The 24942-nt window shown below is 28.2% G+C and overlaps 1 protein-coding gene and 1 long non-coding RNA gene across 2 annotated transcripts in view; both read left to right on the plus strand.

Annotated features, from left to right (window-relative positions):
* The window catches only part of LOC132918031 (uncharacterized), a 225907-nt gene that overhangs the window by 74125 nt on the left and 126840 nt on the right, over positions 1–24942 (plus strand). Inside the window, exons 11-13 of the mRNA XM_060979081.1 lie at positions 14236–14257; positions 17668–17700; positions 18848–18898. Of these exons, the coding sequence (XP_060835064.1) occupies positions 14236–14257; positions 17668–17700; positions 18848–18898 (106 nt within the window). The remainder of the gene's footprint in view (positions 1–14235; positions 14258–17667; positions 17701–18847; positions 18899–24942) is intronic.
* On the plus strand, positions 1327–13620 carry LOC132918032 (uncharacterized). The gene is made up of 7 exons (XR_009660367.1): positions 1327–1371; positions 3934–3948; positions 4542–4601; positions 5474–5505; positions 6510–6542; positions 11959–12018; positions 13585–13620. It is a non-coding gene; the product is annotated as an uncharacterized LOC132918032 (long non-coding RNA).

Below are 24942 nucleotides of genomic sequence, written 5' to 3' on the forward strand. Positions count from 1 at the left end.
TTAATAAACCATTGAATAAAAGTAAGACTTTTATAGATAATATAAATGTATTTTATTTTAATATTTAATCATTTTATTGTATCATATTTAAATCATATATTTATTCAAGATAAAAGTTTGCAGGTATTGTTTAAAATAATCATAATATTGTCGTTTGTGTCAATGGGGCATATACTAGAGTAAACATAAAACAACATTTATAGATTATTTAGGTCAATGAAGCAAATAAGCTGAGATAATAAAATGTACCTATTAGAATTAGATATTTAGGAGAAGACAAAACGAGCAAGTAGATAAGCAAAATAATTTTAGCGCATTAGAATGCACTATACGCCACCCGTAGTAATGAGCCATAGGTCAACCTTTTTAATACTCGTTTTGCTTTTACATAATTATCAATTATAATTAAGAGTTATTAATTATTAACATATTATCTTCATCGTGTTCAAATGACTAATTAATTGTAATTAAGTGTAAAATATGACCATTTTAATATACTGTTCAACTATTGTTGTTACGTATAATTTGCATATTATATATAGTGCATACCTATGTATTATATAAGCTAACACGGTTGTCACAAAGGTCGCGGTAACAACGGACCACCGAGTTATCTTTGCGTTGTCGCGACCGCAGTCGACGTTATGCACAATGTACGAGAAGTTGCAAGGTTGCTCGCGTTACATCACACAATTTAATGACAAGTTATTATAGTTCGTACTCTTACGCTCGCGCCACCATACGCATATGAGCACTTTAGTATTATTTTATATATTATATACAAATTGTTTTGTTCCTGTTGTGTTACCACTTGCCGCATTATTCATCAAACCATCATATAACCATCGCCATCTTCATATCCACCCAGGCATACTGCATATAGGTTACGTGAGTCGGCTTTACGCCACATCATAACCGTTTGTTATTATATATTCCATATTATTTATTCTTTGTTATTATTATCGTCATCATTTGTTATATGGCGAGGGGGTACTAACACTGGTATTTAAGTATCACTACCCTGTTATATCAAACCATTATTATTTAAAATATCATTTATTATTATTACCTACGTCAATATTTGTCTTGTTATCATATACACATACTATTTTATTATACCTTTATTTTCCTTGCCATAAGGTTCACTACACTGGTACAGTTTATATTGCGAGGCCAACAATCTCACATCTGTTGAGACTTGATACGCATAAATTGTATTAGATTCAGAGTATGTGCTTGTTAATTGTAATTCGACTATAATTAAATAAATAAATAAAATAGTCGAATTTGAATACTATGCGCTATAAGCGGCAGTTATGTTTTCAGATGAAAAAAAAATGAACGTTTTTGAATATCATAGAACAGTATACAGTAAGTTAACAACTTATTTTTAAAGTTATAACCATAAACTTTATAACAGACTGGTATAGTAAAGCCAAAAGTACGGATATAGTTATTTTTTTAGTAGCCTCTTCAACTTCAAGGATAATTTCTGATTGTAAATTGGATCTTGTATAATTTCTTTGTATTTATCTTAATAACCAGTAAAATAAAATACGAAAAATAAGCGGATTATTTAGTAAACGCAACTATTTTTCTCGAAATTAATTATGTTATTATCTTTCAATTCAAAAATAAACAATTAAATTATGTAAATAGTGAACAAATTATTCAGTGTAAGATAGTATATCATAATATACAGTGACATATTACATTTAAATATTTAATAAATAAATAAAAATGCGATTTTTGCTTTTATTTCACTTTTTAACTTTTATTCTTATTATGAACAATTTAAATTTAAAAAAAAAATTAAAAATTTTCATTTGTATAAAAATAATGTATACCTACAATAAAATAATATTAAAAAATAAAATAAAAATAGTTACAAAAATTGGTATACTCTATTACAATAAAAAACTTTTACATTATAATATTATTAAATACAACTCAAAAGTTGTTCAGATTATATAAAATAAAGAAATAATTATTATTTCCAGTAATTATTTTTTGTGTGATAAGCCTTAAAACAACTTTCAATGCATAAAGGAATATTACACGTTGCACAATAAAATGATAATGTTTCTTTTCTCCCCTGTCAATCGTTTCTTTTTTAATTTTTTCCATACACACTACATTTTCTACGTTGATATTTTTGACTATGTGTGGTAATCGGGTTATAAAATGTCTGCCTTTCAGACAAGAAATGCTGACTATATAATAACATTTTTTCAAGAATAATAATCTATTTCACAAAGTTGTTGAGCTAAGTGAAGCATAACGTTTTTGGAGGGATAATGTTTTGTTTGTAGGAGCAATTTTCTTAAATAAAATTAAACTATTAACAATCGTTATTATAAATAATTGAAAAAATACTTTCTTCCACCCCTTTAACATCTTTCGTTTAAAAGAGTAATAAATTATAAGTTGATCTCCGTGGTCAACACCAGTTTTATTTTTATTATAATCAATTATTGCTACAAGCTTAAACTTTTGAATTGCGCCACCTCTAATTTTTACAGTCACGGGTATTATATCAGCCGGATGCACTGTTAATAATAGTAAAACATCTCTCGTATCTTTCCATTTAACACATATCTGCGGGTCATTCCTAGCAAACGTCATTTCACATTTGTTTAATTTAAAATTCCCGACTGATTGTTATGAGGCACCTTTGCAGTTTGCTATAACTGTATCAATGCCATTTGTTTTTTTTCCCAAAGAAATTTTTAAACAAGAGAACTGGTGTAAAATCGATCCATATATATTGTGTGGCCTTTTTCAAAATAATCACATAAAAGACATTATTGAATTATCTAATAGCCCTTTTTCTGAATAGATTTCAAATTTTAAAGTATAACCGGTTAAAGGATCAGATGTCACTTCTATATTTTTTAGGTTTATTTTTCATGTATAGTCTATTCAAAATAAGAAACACAGTTTCGCGACCAGTTTACGTCGGGTGGCGATCAGACAACACCCGCAGGTACCCGTTGGTAATATCTGTATGCCTGCTGTGATGTTAAGCCCATGCCCAGTAGTCAACTGCCGATTGTGTTTCTTATTTTGAATAGACTATAGACACGAAAATTAACTCTACCACGTTTTTGTGGTAAAAAGTTATAAGAATTTGATTTTTTGACTATTTTTTTAAATCATTAATTATTATTATTACCGTCGTTTATTCTTTATATTTATTTTTATGAACGAATTCATGTTTAATACATCAATGATCCTTTGAAATAACCTGTTCTTAACCTATAATCTTTAATTACTATAAATACTAATAGTGCGACTTTCCTAATTTCAACTACTCGATGCTCATACAACATAAAATAATATTCAAACAAAATTCATAGCAAATGCAATAAAAGAATCAAATCTATAAAATAAAAATATTTGATCATTCAACTTTTAAGAAATAAAACTCTATTTCTACTCATTTTAAATTGTTTAACATAAAAAATAAACCTAAAAATTTAAGCGAGACACTGTGCGAGTTCAGGAATACAGAGCAGTTTGGTAGGCATCTGTCGCACATAATTGAAAGATATACATTTTTAATACTACCTACTATGATATATTGGAAATAAATGAACATTGTTGTAATTTATAATTTTATTTATAACAGTCGAAGTATTAGAATAGATACTGCAGGATAAGAGAGGATAAATAATATTAAATAATATATGTTATTGTTTAAAATTATTTAACATAAATTATTATCAAGTAGATAAGTATATTTAATTATCTATAAATCAGTCAATATAATCATTAGTTATAATATTTATTTATTAGCATTCAAATAAAAAAAAAAACTGTATCCCATACATGTCCCTCATCTATAATGAAATAATAATAATAATAATAACTAAAATAATTTATATCATATAACTTATAAGTGATCGATTTGTTTCTATGTATTATTTATAGATGTGAGAGCCGTGCGTAAGTACTTTTTGACACCGAATCATGTTTTATTTGTTAAAAAAGATTTCAACAGTTTGGTATGTTGTTAAACAATAATAATTTATTGGATACTACCAATAATTGTCATTTATATCAGAGACTATTTTTTTTTAAATTATTTTAATATTATCATTATTAACATGTATTACATTAGTTTAACAGACAAACGTGGGTCTTCACTATTTTTATTTTAACAAAACGTGTACAAATTAATTTAAATCTTAAAAAAAAATTAAATTTAAATACGTGTTATCCATATTATTTATTAGCAATTATATGATATTACCTTAGAATGATCTTAACTATAACCCTATAAATGATAAATTATTGTCACACCTATTAACAAACTATAAAGTGTAATTATGTTAATGCTGTACTAAATTTTTGCCGTACTTATATTATATTCTTATGTCTGTACATAAACTAAAAAAGTATTTATTCAATTTTTTTAATTGTGCATAATTTTATCTTAAAAACCCAACAATATAATGTGCTGGAATTAGAGATACCTAAAATTTCATTGTTGTTATATTACACATTAATATATAAAATTAATATTCTAATTTGTTCAGGAGTTCCATCGTCAAGTGTCAACTCATTTGAAATGTATCAAAATGATTTTTATGATTATTGTAAGTAAATAGTATTATTGCAAATTTAATGAGACGTTTGACTGTTTTATATATTTTATGTAAAATATACGTAATTATAAATCATTCTTTTGAGCTATATTAGTCATCATACACTAAAAGCTAATTAAAAAATAAATATATATTCCACTGAAAAATAATTTTCAATTGATTGTTCTTAGTGTATTTATATTACATTTTTTTAAGGTTTTTAAGTTAATTTTTCTTTATATATTTAAAAAATACAGAACTATTGGTTATTTATAGAATTGAAAATTGTCCACCTATTGATTCGATCTGATAAAAATAGTTTTAGTATTATGAATATATTTTAAGATTCTTCATACCTAAAAAGTGTTTAACTAATAACAGACTTGCTATTAAATATATGTATTTTAATTCTTTAAAGTATAAATAAAAATATATAATTGGATACATAAGTTGATACCTGATAAGTTTATTATATAGATAAAATCCTGAAAACAACTCTAAAACACAAACTATAATACATTACCTCATGCAAGATCTGAAAAACAAAATTAAAAGTCGAAACACTATAACTCGCTAAAAAATAATAATTTGTACGTAAAAATTTAAAATATATTAGTTCCCATTTCAATCAAAAGTTGAAAATGGTTTTACTAAATAAATGAGTAAAAAAAATAAAAAAATTCATACAGTTAGAGAAAAACGTGATGAATTTGAATATAATTTTCATATTGATGATTTATTTGGCGAAATTCGTATATCAAGTTTACATCTGAAATGACAAAAATTTACGAGAAAACTCTCCGGAATCATTGCCTACCAGATAAACTAATTATATTAATTAAATTTATGCCAAAATTTAGCATATGATTAGCACAAATTTGCAGGACTATCGTTTGGATTCGCACGTATTTTGTTGGTGAGAAAAACTATTTATCAGATTTATGCGTCTTGTAAACAGCACCAAAGGATCTAATGTTGTAATTATGCGAAAATCCAATCCTTCGCTGTGATAAAAATTAGCAGCTTCAACTCCATTGAAAGTGAAGTACCAGCACCATTTAACAATTTTTACCATTTGAGTTGCAAACTTGCATGCAATTTCATAAATATTTATAAAATTGTAAAATGTTCAATTGGGTGGTCGATGGTATTATATTATTATGTACCTATATCCATTATTTCCAAATTATAATAATGTCGATATTTATCGAAGCAATTATTTGAGATACGATATCGAACTTGTATTATACATTTGTGTTCTAATGCTCTAATGTTATTTTGAATCAGTGATGTTTGTGCTATCGTTGTATTTTATTTTATAATAATGAGAGTTTTCTTGTTGAACAACAAACTTTTTATAAATGGCTATTGGCTATGTTATGGTCAAAAATAAGATGGAAAAAATTAAAATTTTTACGAAATCACGTAAAATAAAGATATAACCTAAAAGGATTTAAAATATTAGTTGTTATTCAAATAGTCGTAAAAACTTGAAAGTTTCACCAGAAGTTGATATATATAAATTACTTGTATCAAAAAAAATATATATATTACAGTTTAAATATATAATATAATATCCTAGACAGACAAATCATCTCTGTTCAAAATCGTTTTTTTGTATACAATGATACCTGTATTGCAATCAAATTTAACACATCCATTATAGAGACATGTAGTCCACCTCTACTACACTGCAGAGTAATACTCACTATCCACTCTTTTTTTTTATCTGTTTAATGAAATTATATACACCTTTATTACATAAATGATAAATCTTTAGAAATAAAATAGGTATGACATAATATGACAAAATATGTGTAAAACGTATGGTTCCCCACCATACATCAAATATAAATATAAGATTTGTGTATAATTTTTTTTTTTTTGAAAAATTGACAATTTAAATGCTTTTAAATTTAGGTGAAAATACTTATAAAGATTCGGAGAAGACATGTAAATATTTAATTTTGTTTGAAATTATGCGTAAAAAATGTGTAAATAATAATTCAAAGACCTCAATATAGATTTTAACCCTTAAGGACTATATATTAATAAATTTGTATTTGTAATCACTAATCATATATACTTTTTGAAGTTAAAATAATACCCAAAAATATTATAATATATGTCTTTATACAAGGAGATACATTTAACGTAATATACGTATTTAATCATTAAAATATAATTTATGGTTATGCACTTAATACTAATTATGCCTAACATCAATTTTTTAAATTAAGGTAAATTAGTAGGTAATTTATTTATAACAAATGAAGAGTGTGTTGTTATTGAATATTTACGATCGTCGAGCGAGGTAATTCCCGTATATTTTGTATAAGCAACAAAATATTAATAATATTAACAGTAAGAATGAGTGTAGAATCAAGATAATTAGAAAAAAAATAAATACATTAACATTATAGTACAGTATAAATAAAATAATGTAATTGTTATAAATATTAAAGAAAAGAAGTATTGGGGAGATCTATTCTCATCACCCCTCCCCCCATCCGCTTGACTGCCACTGATTCAAATACATAAAAAAAATGTCAAAATATACATGTCTATCATTTAATAAAAAGTATCAGCTGATCAGTATAAAAAATTGATACGAATTTATAATCGGGAATTTTTCCGTTTTATGGGGAAAACTGCTAAAAGCGGAATTTTTGGTTGGTCTATAATGCTATTCCACATTAGACAGTCTTCACTGTACCAATAATAATATAATGTATGAAATGACTAAACATTGTACCTCTATTTAATATTAAACCTATCAAAAACAATGAACACATTGATAATTTGATATACCTATTAACCTATTTACTAGAATTTGGACAAATTTCCCTAATGAAATTATTGCAAAATTTGAGTATATTAAAATTAAAGTACATTGTTTGAACAAATTTTAACAATGCTATAGAAAACAATTTATAAATATGGCTAGAGATTTTTAGCATTTAAGATATTATATCTTTTCTTTAAAAATGTATGTAATTTCCTATATCTTTAATCTTAACTAGATAATTTGTTTATATTAGAAGCGTCACATTTTATTATTTTAATTAGCACAAGAAATGATAAATCTTTGCTCTAAATTGTTTTATATATATATTTATTTTTATTTTTAAATAAAATTACTAATTTTATATTTTTATTAAGTATTATACTAAGTAAATTTTAGTAATTTTTAAATAAAAAATTGTTTCATTTTCTACTGTGAAAATTTCTTTTAAAATCATTTTCTTGCAATTGAAAATAATTTTGTGAAATGTTATTAATGTAGTTAATTTTACTAGCTAAAAAAATAGAATAAAAAATCAATTATTTATATAAAAAATGACATTTTAAATGAAAATATTGATACGTAGTTAATTAATTTTATAGTCATTCCAAATGACCAAAAAATATATTATTATTTTTCATTATAAAATTTGATATGGAATTTCGATAATCTTAGAATACCAAGAATTTCAATTGAAATCAAATAGGTACTTTAAAATATTGACCATTTATTGTTCTAACAGAAGATGTCTTAGCCATCTTGGGTGATTCAATAATATTCTATTATGATAATACGATGTCACATGAGTGTAAGATAATTTGAGTGACACATTTGTATAGTAAAATTTGTAACTTATGTATAATAACAGATTTGACTAAAACAAAAAAAGTATAATATTAAAAATAATTACGTAGGTAAATTAAAATTATTTTTATTAATTTTTAACTGCTCAATTTCAAGAAAAACTTATCAATGAATTTGAAAATAATGTAATCATTGTTATCAAGTAAGTATCTAATTCTCATGCATAAGAATACGGCAGGTATAGATACCACATGTATTTAAAATATTTAAATAAAATAGTAAAATACATTACAAATTACAGTAACGTAAAAAGCACATTTTGACGAATTACCATTAGGTATTACTTATTTTATTTTAGAATTAAATATGATACACTTACTCGTTTTAATTAATATTCATAATCCAAAAATTAAGTACTGAACTAAGATTTAAGGTTAATCACATATTCACAAATCACAATTCACATCGAAAATTATGAACGATGATAAAATATTTCTAAACATGGTAAATAGTTGAAAATACTAAAAGTTTAAGCCGTTTAAGGTTAACTTGAAAGTATAACAGTGTGTGTTCGAGCCAAACAATATGGTACGTTTTTCGTTCGTATCAACTTTTCGTCACCAAGCCGGTTAGGCGGCGTCTGCACTGGTGTTATCACTTTATCAGTATGCCACCAGTTAGCTTCCCTAGACGGTTTATTTATTATTATTCGCGTTCGTACCGTTCGTTGATTCACGGCCGTTGTTTTTGCGCGTCCGCTGTATTTATTATATACACGGCCGTTATCGTGTACGCGTCCGTGTTTTTGTCACGTATTAATATAGTCCGCTTAATATAGTCATCATCTTGCGTAGTCGCATCTCGTGTGCTTGACTTAATATCATATTATACTGTCGCGTGGTTTGGTGTACGATTGGTCATCCGGTATAACAGCTGTCAGGCCGCTGTGGAACAAGTCGTCAGTAGCTGATAACCAGGTCAGACGTACATTACCCATTATATTGTTATTATTATATTATTACTATCACACAACGATTGATGTTATCATCGTCGTGTGTGTTTTGTTTATTTTAATTTCCTGTTATATATAATATATTATAATTTCGTATTTGAGACATTGGCGTCTAATATTATATCACAGGGGTCTCCAAACTTTTTTATTGAAGGGCCACAAAAAATATCAAATGCTCTTAGCGGGCCAAAAGTTTATTAACACATAATTTTTAATTTTATGAAAATATAGGTATACAAATATAAGTTAACTTTAAATCTTTTTATAAAATATTGTCTACAATATACTTAAATATAATTGGTATAAATTTAAATGATAATAATATATACATTGTAATTTTAATAATTTTTTTTTTTTTAATGAGAAGTATGAAATTGATGTTTTTCTGCTAATATTCGATCGAATTGAGGTTGTATGTTGCTAGTTCCAATTTTCAAAATTGACTCCAAGTGTTTGTCAGTCATGGCCGATCTATATTTCGATTTGATGTATTTCATTTTAGAAAAAGTTGGTTCGCACAAATAAGTCGTAGCAAATACAGATATATATTCAATTGCAAATTTTTTTAAATTTGGATACTGTATATCTGGGAGAAATTTATAAAAATCAACTAAAGTCTCTTCACGATGTTTGATTTTCAGTGCATCATTACTTTGTAAATCAATCATTTCCATTTGAAGGGTAGGAGGTATTTAAATTGCACATATATTTAGATATCTATATTTTATTTACCGTCTAATGGGTGCTGCGGGCCGTTTAAAACTTGTTCGCGGGCCGTAGTTTGGAGACCCCTGTTATATCATATACTATTACCGTTAGGACTAACATAAACTAAGTCGCTCTCGTGTATTTATTATATTATTTATTATTCGATATACAATAAAAAATTATACAGTCCACCGTTAAAGTTATCGACTTTTAATTCTACAATTATATTCATATATTGTTAGAAAATATTTATTTGTTATAATCAATAAGCTAGATAGTACCCAGCCTTAATATATTATCGAGTTCTCAACCGTATTCGATTTGAACCGGACTTCGCGACGAACAGTGTGCATAAACTAATGTAGGTATTAATATTATACCCAAAAATGTCTAGTATGACATTTTATTTCTCCTGTGGTATGACTGTCACTTTTAATACAATATAAAAATAGAAGTAATACTCTTAACCGGCATTTGACATGAAATTATTTCTTGCTTATCTGTTATTAGTTATTTATATTATTAACTCTTATACTTCTTCAATTATTATTAGTTTGGCATATTGACAATAAATAACCTACCAACTAGTGGAGTAGTGATTACTATGGTTATCGTTTAACTGGGTTGATTGTACATAATATTAATAACTACTGGTCTTTAAAATCCTAACATTTTATTGCACCTTCAAAAAAGACTCAGATTTTAAGGACCTATATTGGCTATATCTAGTCAACGAATGATTTGAAAAAAAAAAATTTTAAAGGAAAATTTATAAAAAAAATAACAAAAAATTGTTTAAAGTTTATACATAGGTTGCTATTCAAAAACTAAAAGTTGATCGTAGTTTCACCGACTAAAATAATAAGTGTATATAAAAAATGTTAAAATTCAAAACATTAAATAGTTTTTGAAATAACGAGTGTCTTACGTTAAATGGATCACTCTGTTTAATATTATGATGTAATATAATATAATCTTATCCTTTTTTCTTGTGGTATCGGCGGTATCGCCAAATATGAGGGTAAATCATTTGCACAATATTTATCCCCGTGGCCCATGTGATATCGTAAATTGAACAAAGAATGTTCAGATTACATTACAAATTCAATATACATCACTACAAAATTACAGAGGCATATATTATAGCCATCGTCATGGCTGCCGTAACTACCTGATCCTCCCGTAGTACCATACAATCCAGTGAAGAGCATTGGTCTGTGGCACCTCAGTCGTCAGATTGGTCCAGTTTCTCGTGGTGCTGTCTCAATCGCTTTTCGTAATGCTTCGAAAACATTATTGCTTCTACCATGCAGTAGAATAATCTATGAAATTCTTCCGCAGCTACTAGAGCTGTAACTTTTTTAGCCTCGTCAGTTTAGAGGTTATAGATGGTTGATCCACAAAGTAGTTCAGACATTTTGCCAGTGGTGACAGTATGTCCTAGTCAAGTTTGGATTTCCGACATCGCTCCATCCTATCTAGGGCAATGAAATAGTTAATCAGAGTCAGATATGCAGAGACAGTAGATGCACTTAGAGAACTGTACCGATGCATATAGAACTGAAAGCATCCACATCCTGTCATTCCTTGCGTCATGTTGTAAGTGAGTAGTATTTAAGGGAGGGTCAACTCAGCCCATCTTCCAACAACCGATAAAACTCAATGGATCCACTGTACTTTCGGTGAATAATTCTACCGTATCTGTCAATGAGTTATTTTGTCTTTCATCTCTGTTTTTTAAAAATTTTTCCGTGCGGTACTGGTGGATTTCCGGCTGGCAAGACGTTGTTGAGCGTTGCACGTATCTTGTACCTCTCGGCTGACACTGTTCTGTAAGCTTTGATCGACATTAACGTGGCTAGTGTCTGAGGCCTTATTAGATATATATATATATATATATATATATATATATATATATATATATATATATGATAGGTTGACTATTACTTATGAGATGCCTATTTATGGATACAATCATATCCTATCGGTTTACAAAATATATATATTTTAATTTTACTAATTTGTGTTATAACTAATTATAACTTAAATTCTTATTTTAGCTGAAGAATATAATTTAAAAGTTCTTGAGAATAAATTCAACTCTTTTTTGGATTGCTTCAGTAAGTGTTCATAAACGTTATAATATTTTTAGACAAATAATTTTTTGTAACTTTTAACATTATATAGAAAAAAGAAAAAATAAGATCAAAATATATATTTATTTATTATTTTTTGAAGAAAAAATCTCTTGAGAAATACTTTGTAAATTAATTTGCTAACGGTGACATAAAATTCTCAACAGAAGATGTACATCAGTATAGACGAACATTAAAAGTTCTTGAAAATAACAAAATTGAATTTCAAAGACATCAATTGAAAACCAATAAAAAAATCCGTTTACTAATACACAGATTGCACCCAGAAACTGGTTTATATAAAATTAAAAGAGACCTAGCTAGCTAAGATTTTTTCCGCGTGGGACATTCAAATAAAAAAAAGCTAAAACCTAATGATAAAAACAGCGAAAGTAAGCGTAGGTATAAGACAAGGTATATGTGGACATGGTTCCACAAGAAAATAATAAAGATATTTACAAATTAGATAGTCTATATTATCGCAATACATAATATTTAAATATACTTATAATAGTACATCAACAAAATATGTTTCGCACTTCCTTATATATATAAGGAAATTTATATAATGTTCTCGTTCCTCTTCACTTGGACCAGTAGTTTCATAATTTTGCCAAGGCCTTACGGTTGCAAATTTTCAATTTTTAGAAACTTGTTATTATCGTCGAAATATAATTAATGGATCAAGAAGAATCCATCGTAGTTAAATTTGGCTTACTATTATATATGTTGGATGGATTGGATTAGTTTATAGAACTTTAAACACTTAAGCAAATCATATTATAATGATCGATCATTTTAATCCGGATCTAATGTTTGGCAAACAATTTGGCGTTTACGGACAAGTGCTTATTATAAAATAAATCGTACAAATTCTGAAAATTACATGCCCGTTACACAATACTAATTTTTGAAACTGAAATTTAAATCAAAAAAAATTATAACCAATAATTTAAAAAAAAAATGATAATATTAATATTATCAATGATATCCCATAACCCGAAAGCGATAAGAGATAGATTACACAGCACTAGCACATAACATGTCCGAACAGATAGGCTACAGTGTTATACTGTAACCTATGTACTACAACTCAGGGCAGTAGAAAGAACCAGTAGCGCCCCAGACAGAATACCAAATTTGCGCACCTCATCCAAATTTTTTTTTGACTACCATAAAAATATGAAATCCTCATTAATTCAAAAAAATAAATAAATTCCCCAGCATGATTTCCGTTTTACTAATATGCGATTGCGTGACGAGAAGTGTGTTGCGATTACGCTAAAAATAAACGACAGATATTTATTTTTGTAAATTATCATGATTTAATTGAGAATTAAAATGCTACTCGATGAAATTTTGCCTTTTGTATAATTGCACCTCGGGTAAATGCCCTCTTTCCAGTGCCTGCCTAACAACGGCCCTGCCGCAACTTATAATACGTAATACTATTAATTTATGTATTTTGTATTATCTTTTCATAATATTTTCTAAAGGCTTGTTTTATACATTATTAAAACATAATTATTTATATGTAAACGTGTATTTCAGTTCCAGAACGTTTAAATGAAATAAAAGACATTTTGTGTAAGTAATCATTTTATATTTGAATATTTCCATATCATATATTACAGATATAATTAGTAATAACACAATTTACTACCCTTTGAAGTATTTAAATTTAAATTTAATGAAAACATTATTTGTAAATAATTAATTAATTAAATAAATGTTTTATTGAGTTTAATAGAAGTTCTATTATATTTGATAACATTTTAATTCATGTCTGTTTTAATCAAAAATCCTGTGTGTTATACTTTGAATTTAATTAATCAAAATAATCTAAATGATTATAACGATCATAATACTGTATACAATTTAACTGGACTTCTTTGTACCATTAAAACCAAAAATACCACTTCTCAATGGCTTTGTAATAAATGATTATTTTAACTCACGTATGTTTTATTTTAGTGGACAAAAAAAATGGTAATACAAAAAATAAGAGATTATCTACTGAACATATTAAGTTTTATAATTGTAAATCAATGCAATAAATTTGTAAATCATGAAATTATATCCATTTTGATTCAAATGTAGTTTTTATAAAAATTAAAAATATCTCGTTTGAAGTTGGTTATATAAAATAATTAATGCCTAATAATTGTAGAAATAGGTTATAAATCACTGTTTAGTACAATTGTATTGCTGAAAAGTAAGACAAGTAAGTAAATTGTTTTATTTGTTACTATGTATTTTAAGTAGAAAATAATTAAATAATGTTGTCCTTCAAATTTTGATACTGAATTAATTTGAATCGTACATTTGGATTCAAAATTATTGCATACCTAGTAATTATGATATGTTCGATTAAATGAAATAATCGATATATTAAATTAGGTGTCATTGTATAACTATGATTGTTTTGCTGGTTGTTGTTGAATAATTAACATAGTAATTCATTAACTAGTGTATGGTTGGACATTGAACTCAATTTCCATGAGTCACCTCGTCCATTTTCCATAGAATTGATTCTATCGCAGTTAATATTAAGAAAGTCATTGTGTAAAATTACATTTTCCAGATTTTCTCTGGTACCAATATGATACTAGTTAGCTCACCGTGACAACTGGTTAATTTCAATGATACTTTGCTATTAAAGTTTTGTTTTTAGTAAGTGTTGTTGCGATCCGACTAAGCGCTACTGTCAAATCTCTCAAAATAACAATATTCGGATGAGATTGACAAATTTGTTGGAATTTGGTTAGCAAGGAGTGCGAGCACTAACAGACCACATAGTTCTAATCTTGGAATAAATATATAGTTTTGAATATTTTCAATTGGGAAACCAGAACTTTTGAACATAATAATAATTTGAATTCGATTTTATTATCGTATTTTTTTGTATCATATGTATAAACAATATATATAATTATTTTGGATTTTAAAACTAATGGTTCTAATAGTCCAAGTGGTAAAGTTGTGCAATTAACGATAATATGGTTCTTATCATTAATGTTTTAAATTTAACAATATTGACCTTGTCGAGTAACTGATCTAACCTTACTTCTTATTATGTATACCAATATTTTTGATTACGTTACCATTTGTAATCATTTTATTTGTATTAATAAACTGTCCAGTTGGTGAGAGGCCTTATAAGATTTATAGATGATTTGAATACCATTATTTCAACTATACACACCGCTGGCTAAGACAGTTATTAACTATTCTCTTGTACCTGGATTATCAAATTTTCATCATTTTTACTTTGATTTGTGGCTAATATAGATAGAATTTGATGTTATTTTATCGTCAAGCATAACCATACAGGACAGACGCTGTACCTTATGTTACTAAGATTAGTCACTAACCTTACAATTTCTCCGCAGTATTCGTTACATATCTTGTATGAACAAGATGTGGATTTTTTTACAATATAATATAATTATGTTTGAATAATAGCTCAAATACTTATTTTAATTTAATAATCTTATTGAAATTTATTACGTATTATGTTATTTTTTACATATTTTACATTCTTATGAGTTGCAAGCACTTGTTTTTGTGATGATTTTAAGCGGTTTATACATAATTATAATCAAGGCTGGGATTTCTATGCATTTTCATGTTTTTTTCCTTAAGTTCAAATTGATTAATTGTCAAATATATCCACGATTTTTCTTATTCTCGATTAAATAGAACAATTATATTTTTGTACAATTTGAACATAATGCATACAGTTGCATATACATAAATACATTTTTAAAAATATTGTTAATCTGAAATGGTATTTATTTAATGAATGTATATAATTATTGGGTTATTTGTCCAATCGAAATACATATACCACCTATAATCTATATTAACTAAAATAGACTTGAAACTAAAGAAGAATGAGGGATTCGAAATACTTCTAAAAATGTGTAGCATTATAAACGGTGAGTATGAAATGGCAGAAAAAGATATTACTTTAAATCCCGGACAAATCACGTAATTTAAATATGGACCAACAACGACGTGGAAAGAAGATTCAGCCAATCTAAATATATTCTTCAATTCAATCGCCATTGATTATAGGGGACCGTATAGAATTATTTTACACAAGATTTAAATAATTGAATAATTCAGATACGCAACGTATTTTTAACTTTTTGAACAAGTACTGAATTTAGTAAAACAATAACAATAAGGTACAATAAATGTATTCCTATTATATAAATATACTGTATACAATCATACACATACTAAATTACTTTTCTAAGTATGTATTATTATTAAAATATTTTTTTTTAAACAACCGATGAGATAAATTCTTCTATTTTGATCTTCACATTGGTTATTAAAATCGCCGCACTTGACTCATCAATTTTATGTCTACCTCTCAATAATAATATTCTCCCTAAACACCTCTCTAATATTTTTGCCGAAAAATGTTGAGCCAAAACCCGTTGGCACCTTATTCATCTCCTTATTCACACACAATACAGAAACATATACTATATAACCAATTCAAACAACTCAATTAGGAAAACTACTAAAAGACTTTTAAACCTAAAAAAAATGAAATTCCACCCATTAGATATCCTGATAGAACTTTCGTCTTGACTAACTCTGAAAAATCAAACCTGTTTGCCTCTTAGCTAAAAAGCGATTTCACACCTGTCATCCAGAGATAAATAACACTGACCACACATCCTTCGTTGAAAAATACCTAATTGCCTTACTATGTCCTTACATAGAAAACATACCTTCCACAGGGAAATTCAATTTATCGTCGAAAAATAATCAAATAACAAATCATCAGGTTAAGGTACAGTTTCCCTAACGCATGCAGGCACGGTGTCTAGCGTCAACTATCGGTCTGAACATAGTAAGCGTCTAGAAGTAGCGTCATGACGCACCGTGCTGTTCCAATCATTGACGATGCAAGGAAACCGAACCTTTACGACCTCTTACCGAAACCTATAACCTAGCATAACTATTAACAAACCGAAGAATAAAACATCAACCCAAAAAAATCATTTTACTTTTAACTTTTATTTTTAACTCAATTTTCTGTCTCTCCTTTATTCCCCATTCCTGGAAACACTCTATAATCATTCCGAAACATGATAAATCCCCAGACCTACCATTTCCTTAACGATCTATCAATCTCTTATCATATTTCTCAAAATTCGAAAAAACCCAGTACTACACAGGTGTGTTCCTCGACGTAGCCCAGACGTTTGACCACGTCTGGTACACAGGTCTCCTTAATGAAATTCGTTTCCTACCAGCCCCTAATATTTAATTATGAAATCTTTCTTATGTAATCGTTCCTTTGTCGTTCGTTGCGAGGAAAAGCTCTCACAAATCCACTACATAAAAGCAGGTGTCCCGCAGAGTAAGATACTAGCTCCCACACTCTTCAACTTATTTCCTTCCAATATTCTACATCGTCACACATCACTCTTGCTACTTTTGTAGTCCTTAATAAATAATTTTAAAAAAAACTTTACGCCGTCCCCCCGTTCCAGTGAAAAAAGTAGTAGAGAACCTCTGTCTCCCTGCGCACTCCTCCAATTCTGAATATAAAATTTTTACAATTATTAAATATTTAATAATTCATTTTGGTTGGTATTTTTTTTTTAGCCCAAACCCGCGAAGAAATTATTCGACAAATAAGTTCGTAAATTATTATTATTATTATCAGTAAATAACACGTATACATTAAATAAAATAATTAATTATTAAAAGGATTCAATATAAAATAAAAATAAATTAAGGATACAATAAAATTATTGCTACAATTCTAAATATTCAATATTAACAACCACAACCAGCCAATGAATTATTAGAATATGGAGTTGTAACAAGTTTGAACTAGAAATATTCTATGTCCAGATTATTTATGTTATTTGAAAAATCTAAAATATAAAGTTCAAATAATTAATTTAAAACTGACCGGCATTAATGTGCTCGTTTTATTTTTAGTAAACCACGCCTTTTTTAGAGACCTCTTACACCCTTTTTTTCTATTTTTTGATATTTACCAATTTATCAAGCAACCAACTGCAGTCGCAGTGCAAATCATCGTATTCATAAAGTACGTTTGATTGTATCATAATATGATGGTCTCCTGCACGGGCACCATATCAACACGCAATTATATGTGATTGTGCTGAAAATAAGCACCATTTCGACAGCATGTACATTTGCGATTTTTTGAATTTTGTTATATACATCCTTTTTAATAATAATTTGCGTGATTTTGTCGACTAGTTTTCAATTTGTGCGGACAAGTGGTTTTTTATCAAAATAATGTACATAACAAAATTCAAAAATCTCAAATGTACATACTGTCTAAATGGAGCTCTGAAAATATGTAATGTTACTATGCCGCTGTTCGTATAATATTATAATATACATAAAAGTTAAATTATAATTAATTAACTTTCCGTGTAAAATAAACAATTAGGTTTTGGTTTATAATGTTACATATCCTATACTAATAAAAAAAATGTTAATCTACTCTGTAATGCATATAATTCATATGTACAAGAGTGTGATGCACTTTTTTCCTGTTATTAAAAGTTTATTTCGCAATTTCGGTTATATTTAATATGTATACAATACGATAAAAATTATTAGATCCCTTAGCATTAGTATACTTAGATTTAGATAGCAAAAGTTTAATAAATAAGCAACTTAATATTATCCAACGACTCATTTACCTACGTAAGATTAATTAATAATATAGGTACAGTAAAAATTATACAATGTATACCAATTTTGGATTATTAAGAAATTGATATTAATATAATTTTAACAGGTAAAAAACTAAATGATGTAACACGAGAAAAATTGTTATACACGTGTATTTGTAAGTTATTAAAAAATATATACACAACTCAAATGAAGCGTTAAATTTAATATTTACGAATAATCTGTTTTTGAAGAAATTGTAACTCTTCTCAAATTATACTCGTAAATCAAAACAATTAAACAATATATACTGGATATTTTTACGTAAATAAACACTTATATTTGTTTTCATAATTTTAGAAAAGACCAAATAAGAACGCTTTAACATCAATAGAATTTTTAAAACATTTGGAATCGTGTTTGAAACATAAAATACGTTAGATCTTTGATTTTAAACATTTTAAGAATTATAAATTATACCAACATATAATGCGCGTGGTCTAATACAATATGTCATGTTTTATTATTTCTAGTGCAATTTAAAAATGACGTGTCTAAAATGAATAAAGAACTTGGTAATCTTACAAAATAAATCAATGTTATGTAGATTTATATTTTATAATGCAGTAGATTTGCATAGGTTAAAAATTATAATTATATACGTTTTTAATGTAACTTTTGAATATGATGAAAATAGTAGTTCTCAACCATTTTGCCGTCACAGACTGCCTATGACTTATTAATTAGGACTATAATTTCCATATACGGTTTAAAAATATAATTTTTTTCAGTAAAATATACGGACCGTGAATAAAATCACTCGAAAGCTTTATTGTGGTAATTTCCTGGAATTTTAAAGTCCTACCAACTGATTAAATAAAAAAACTACAGAAATAAAATTTATAAATTTGCTAAAATCTAATAATTATTAGGAGAACGCCAGACATGCATATGTTATCTCCATCTTAGATAAATACCAGGTGCGTAGCCAATGCTACGTGCTCTGATGTCCCATACGAATAATATAATACATAATAAAGGATACTACGGCGTAGTCTTATGTTTTAGGATAACAATTGCCCATATATTTTAATAACATAACGCGCAATAAGAATACTACGACGTAGAAATAAATATCTATATGTAATGGGGGAGTATTTACACATCTGGGAGGTAACGTATTAGGCCCAGACAATAGGAGGGTTAAAAACATACCTATGACTGTAACCTTCGGAGATGAACGAACTCCACGATACATTATATTATTATAAGCCTATAATCAAAATATGATTTCAAATCATCTCGAGTTCTGAGAATCTCGAGCGAGGCCGACCACACGCGCGTGGGCAAGCGTCATTGGATGTCATATAATATATCATCGCACGTGCATCCTGAAATGCGTAATAGCGTGAGAACGAATGACGCACTTAGGAATAGGCCAGAGGACACATGTTTAGTAGATCGGGGGACACTGACTATATAAGGGACCCTGGACAGGACTCCAATAGACATGAATTATCAGGGTTAGCGCCCTCACGTCAGTCTACATCAGAATTTAGTCATTTGGACTTATTGAATATTTTCAATTAAAACTATAAACGGCACTTCGAAATATTTTGACACTTTTTATTTCGACACGACCTGTGTTTTCGACAACCAGTTGTTGGCCCACTACACCAAGTACGTGCAGTACAATTGTACAAAGTATACATATAGTTATTAATTTGTTGTGTATAATTTTGTCAATCAATTTTGAATAACATTTCCTTTTTGAAATTCCTGGCTACACATCTGATACATACAACATAGACAATTTACGTTCAGTAGAATGTTTTGTTATCTTTAATTAAATTATTGTATAATCCATCAGGTCTATGGTATAATCTACCTATTATCAAACTTAAATTTAAGAATATTAATTAACGAATCCCATAGATTATTAGTTATTATTAATTTTATAATATTAAAGTGTATTATGTACATAATAATTGTTTCATGTATATATTATGGAAAATGTAGTATAATCTTGTATAATAAATGGACATAATATAACATTATATTACAAAAATATAATATAAATAATATAATTTCTTTTACTATTGTTACAATAATAATTAAAATCACCACAAAAAATGTTAGTGCCGTAAATGGTAAACTTAGTATATCTTATTTAAAGTAAGCAGTGAAAAATTTTATTTGAACTCCAATATGCGTTAGATGTTTTTTTTTTATCAACTTCCTAAGAATAAATGTAAAATTTCTAAGTATTGCCAGGAGTATTGGCCCATCGGTTCGCCCCTTGAATCTGCCACTAATATCATAAACGTTTTTCAGGAATATACACAAAAGAATATATTTCAAATAGTAAGTATTTAATTAATTAAAAATATTCTATATCATTCCTCATATAGTTTTCATTGTTTTCAATCTATAATAAAGTTTATTAAATATATGGTAAAAAAATACTAAATTATGAATTATCCAAAGCACTTTGAGTGACTAATGATACTTGGAATTTGTTCTAAACATTGTTGACTCTCGTGGATTTAAAACATATAGTTTCTATCGTGATTTGTTGTAATATCATCACACGGTAATTCCAACATTTACAACTTATCTAGATCACTCAGTTTATTTCTTATTTTTTTTTAATGCAAAAATTATATTAGATTCAATAACGAAGTTGTTTGTGTGCCATAGCCGTTACTCCGACGTACGTCGAACACGTATATTATTAACGCGCTCCCCGGTGTGGTTTATAAGTCACTTTGAGTGCGTTTTCCCGTTCGCCAACCCGTCGTGTTTTTCGTTCGTCCTATTTGGGTGTCACGTGATCCCTATCCGTGGCCCTGTGTTGCAATGATGCGCCGTGACTTGTGAGTGCCTCATCTATTCCTAGCAGTCAACTACTTAGTTGTGTCCGACGCTCGCCGTCCGTTGTCGTCTACGGGTTGGTATCAGTGTCGTAACATCGCCACCGTCGTCCAGGAGTCATCTGCTGTTATCAGTGTTGTCACTCACCATCCAGATAAGACCATTTTCTTTGTTTATATTATATTGTATTTCATACGCATGGCGTAACCCATTCACGGCCGCCTGCGTCTAATGTTATGTAATGTATTGCTATTCCCAAAACTGTTATGTCCTTTGTCAAGGTATGATCATACATTCATACCCCCCTATAATCCATATGCTTTTACTGTGTATATTTTATTCTGTAAAATAACAATCTGTTTCGTTCCTAAGCGCACTCCCATAATACGGTTTTACTCTTTTTTCTTGTAGTTGTAGGTACCCGTTCCTCTATATCACATACATTATTAAGTTTCATCACGTCCGCGAGTACCGTGCGGCCAGCTAGCGATATTTTTTTAATAGCTCCGTGACGATGCGGAAACAAAGTATTACTGATTAAATTATATTATTTACGCAATTTAATATTGTATTAAATATAATGTTGGAGAAAATTGTTATTTGTGTATGAATATTGGTAGAATATATAAAAAGAGATTCACTTAATAGTCCTAGTTTTCATTTACCCTTGGGCAACTTTATTTAGTATCAGAATTCGTGCTAATTTTAATTTATCTCTGAACCATATAAAATAATTTCAATATAATTATTTATAAAATATGATTGCTGCTGCGGTATTATCGACTGTAAACTTGAAAAACTGGGTAGAAAATAATAACACGCGAAATTGCTTTTCTTTTCACTGGGTGACGTCCTACTATTACAGCATAAACTAAAGTCTAAAATAATACGCCTATCGGAACACAAATAGGCCGGCCGGTAATGGGAACTAACCATTAACATAATAAATAATTTAATAATAATAAGTAAATATAAATAATAATAAAGACCGTGTTCCGGTGGACGTGATATAGTGTTGATGATGATAGTGATGGTGACGGTGATGGTGAAGGTAACGATGCACAGCATACCCGAAACGTGTAGTAAAACCAAAAATTAGAATACGTTAACAAACTACCGACGGTAAGAGTGCGCGCGAGAGGTAACAAAGGTAGCGAATGTACTGGAACGCTCGGGCCGTTGTACCGCAGTTATCTCTCCCTTTTGCTATCACTACTCAAAGTGATGTTCGTCAGAACAACGATAGACGCAAAGAACAATAATAATAGAATACTATTATAAGGAGTTAATTGTTGTAAAATAATTATTCTTAGAATAATATATTCATATATATCATAATATATTAGTCGTATTTTTTAATATTATATATTTAATACAAAAAACTAAAAGTTTCGATCAGAGGCTTTTTTTTGGTAATAATAAAATAATTATAATTTAATCATATAATAAATAACAATAAATCAATAAGCACTAAAAAAAAAATATTTTCTTATGTTACAGTAAGAAAAGATAAATTCCATACAACAAAAATTAGTGATGATGATATAAGTAAGTTAATAAATAATTTTACTAAAATCAGATGGAAATGATTGCGCGCAAATACGCCCGTAAAATCAAATACTTATATGTTCACCGTATATCTGCTTTGATTATAGTCTTCCTGGTAGGCTAAATTGAAAGCTCAACTGGATCATAACCAATGGTTGATTGGCGCACCGAATTAAGGCACTTATTTTATACACCGGTTTTATTAGGACACTTTATATGGTCACCCGGAAAAAATTAAAACCGTGGACAGTTTGTACTATATTAGAAAGTAATAAAATTTACATGGTGGACAGTTTATGCTATTTCAGGTAAAAAAAAATTTTGAGACATGAAATATTAGACTTAATTGGTTATTACAAAACACAGGTAGTTAAAAATTTTAACATAAATAAATAATAATAATAATCAGGGATAGGATTTGTATGGAATAAATATTTACCAAAATATGTAAAAATATGTATTTAAATAAATTATTATAAAATAAACACGAAAACGTAGTCAAGAAAAAAATATTTATTTATTGAAATACAACAGTGATTGTCTGTTTGTTTTAATATAATATAATTGAGAAATAAAATAAAATAATTTAGAAATACAATTTATAATTCATATTCAATAGTGGAAATATTTTTAATTTTATGTTTGAAAAATTTACTTTTGACAAAAAAACCAAGTTTTATACTTTAATCAGCAGGGCTAGAATTATTTATATTATAATTATAAATATTAATTACGAATCTTCTTCTAATATAATAAAACTTGAAGGAGTTTGTTTTTCCCGACCCGTTATCAGTTTTATCACCTTTTTACGTTATCGAGCTCTATCGACCTCGTCGTTTTGTTATAATCGTTTTTCGAAAATTTCCACATAAGTTTTCGTTGTTTGAACCCCTTTTTTGTAATTTTGGTGGCGTTTTACGGCCCCGGCATTGTGTTCTTCGAGTATTACGTGTTTTTTTATTGCCGGTAGAGTGCCCGTTTTCTACGGGCTTGTTTCGTTGCGCCGTTCGCCGTCGCGTTAACCGAACTAGGTCTTACCGATTTTATTTCGACTTTTTCGGTTTTTGTCGTTCTGTTTCACGCTATTTGGTATTTGGTTTTTCGCGTAGCCCGTGTCCTTTAAACGCCGTACACTTACCGTTTGTACGTGTATGTGGATGGAACGATTGGAATCGCCGATCGATGTATGAGGTATGTACACGTCCTACCTACTCGGTATTAAATCGCACGATTATACGCGTGTTATATCGTATCTCCGTACGTGTCGTAGGCCTTCTGTTCGTCGATTCGCGTCGAATTCAAGTCGTTTTCGTAGCCTTCGTTCCCGACCGTCAAAGGTGCTGAACAGCATTGTAGATTTTTTTTTTTGGATATCAAACGCCGTGACGGTGTGTATTTATTTAAATATCATATACATTAGTATATATTATCATATGTGTTGTAGGAGTGCGGTCAATCGTCGTGCAGCGTTGACGTTTGTTTGTTTCCACAGTGTCGATTTACTCATATTCTACATGATATAGTTAAATTACTGCTTTTGATTCAATAAATTGCATTTTATCGTTTTATTTACATCGTCTTATCATTTGTAACTCAGCCCTTACACACCGTTAGACCGACGTTTTACCTAAGTAGTGCTATGTGTGGCACAGAAGTGTTTGTCGACGATGCAGGTGCATTCGCAAAGTACTGTCAGCGTGTACTCCAATAGAGTGTATTGAAGCTACACTATGTTTTTGATATAATTAAATAGTTACTTTTACCCAGGTGTATATATGTATATATATATATGTTAAATTA

Source organism: Rhopalosiphum padi, chromosome 1, assembly GCF_020882245.1.
Source record: "Rhopalosiphum padi isolate XX-2018 chromosome 1, ASM2088224v1, whole genome shotgun sequence".
NCBI classification, from domain to species: domain Eukaryota; kingdom Metazoa; phylum Arthropoda; class Insecta; order Hemiptera; family Aphididae; genus Rhopalosiphum; species Rhopalosiphum padi.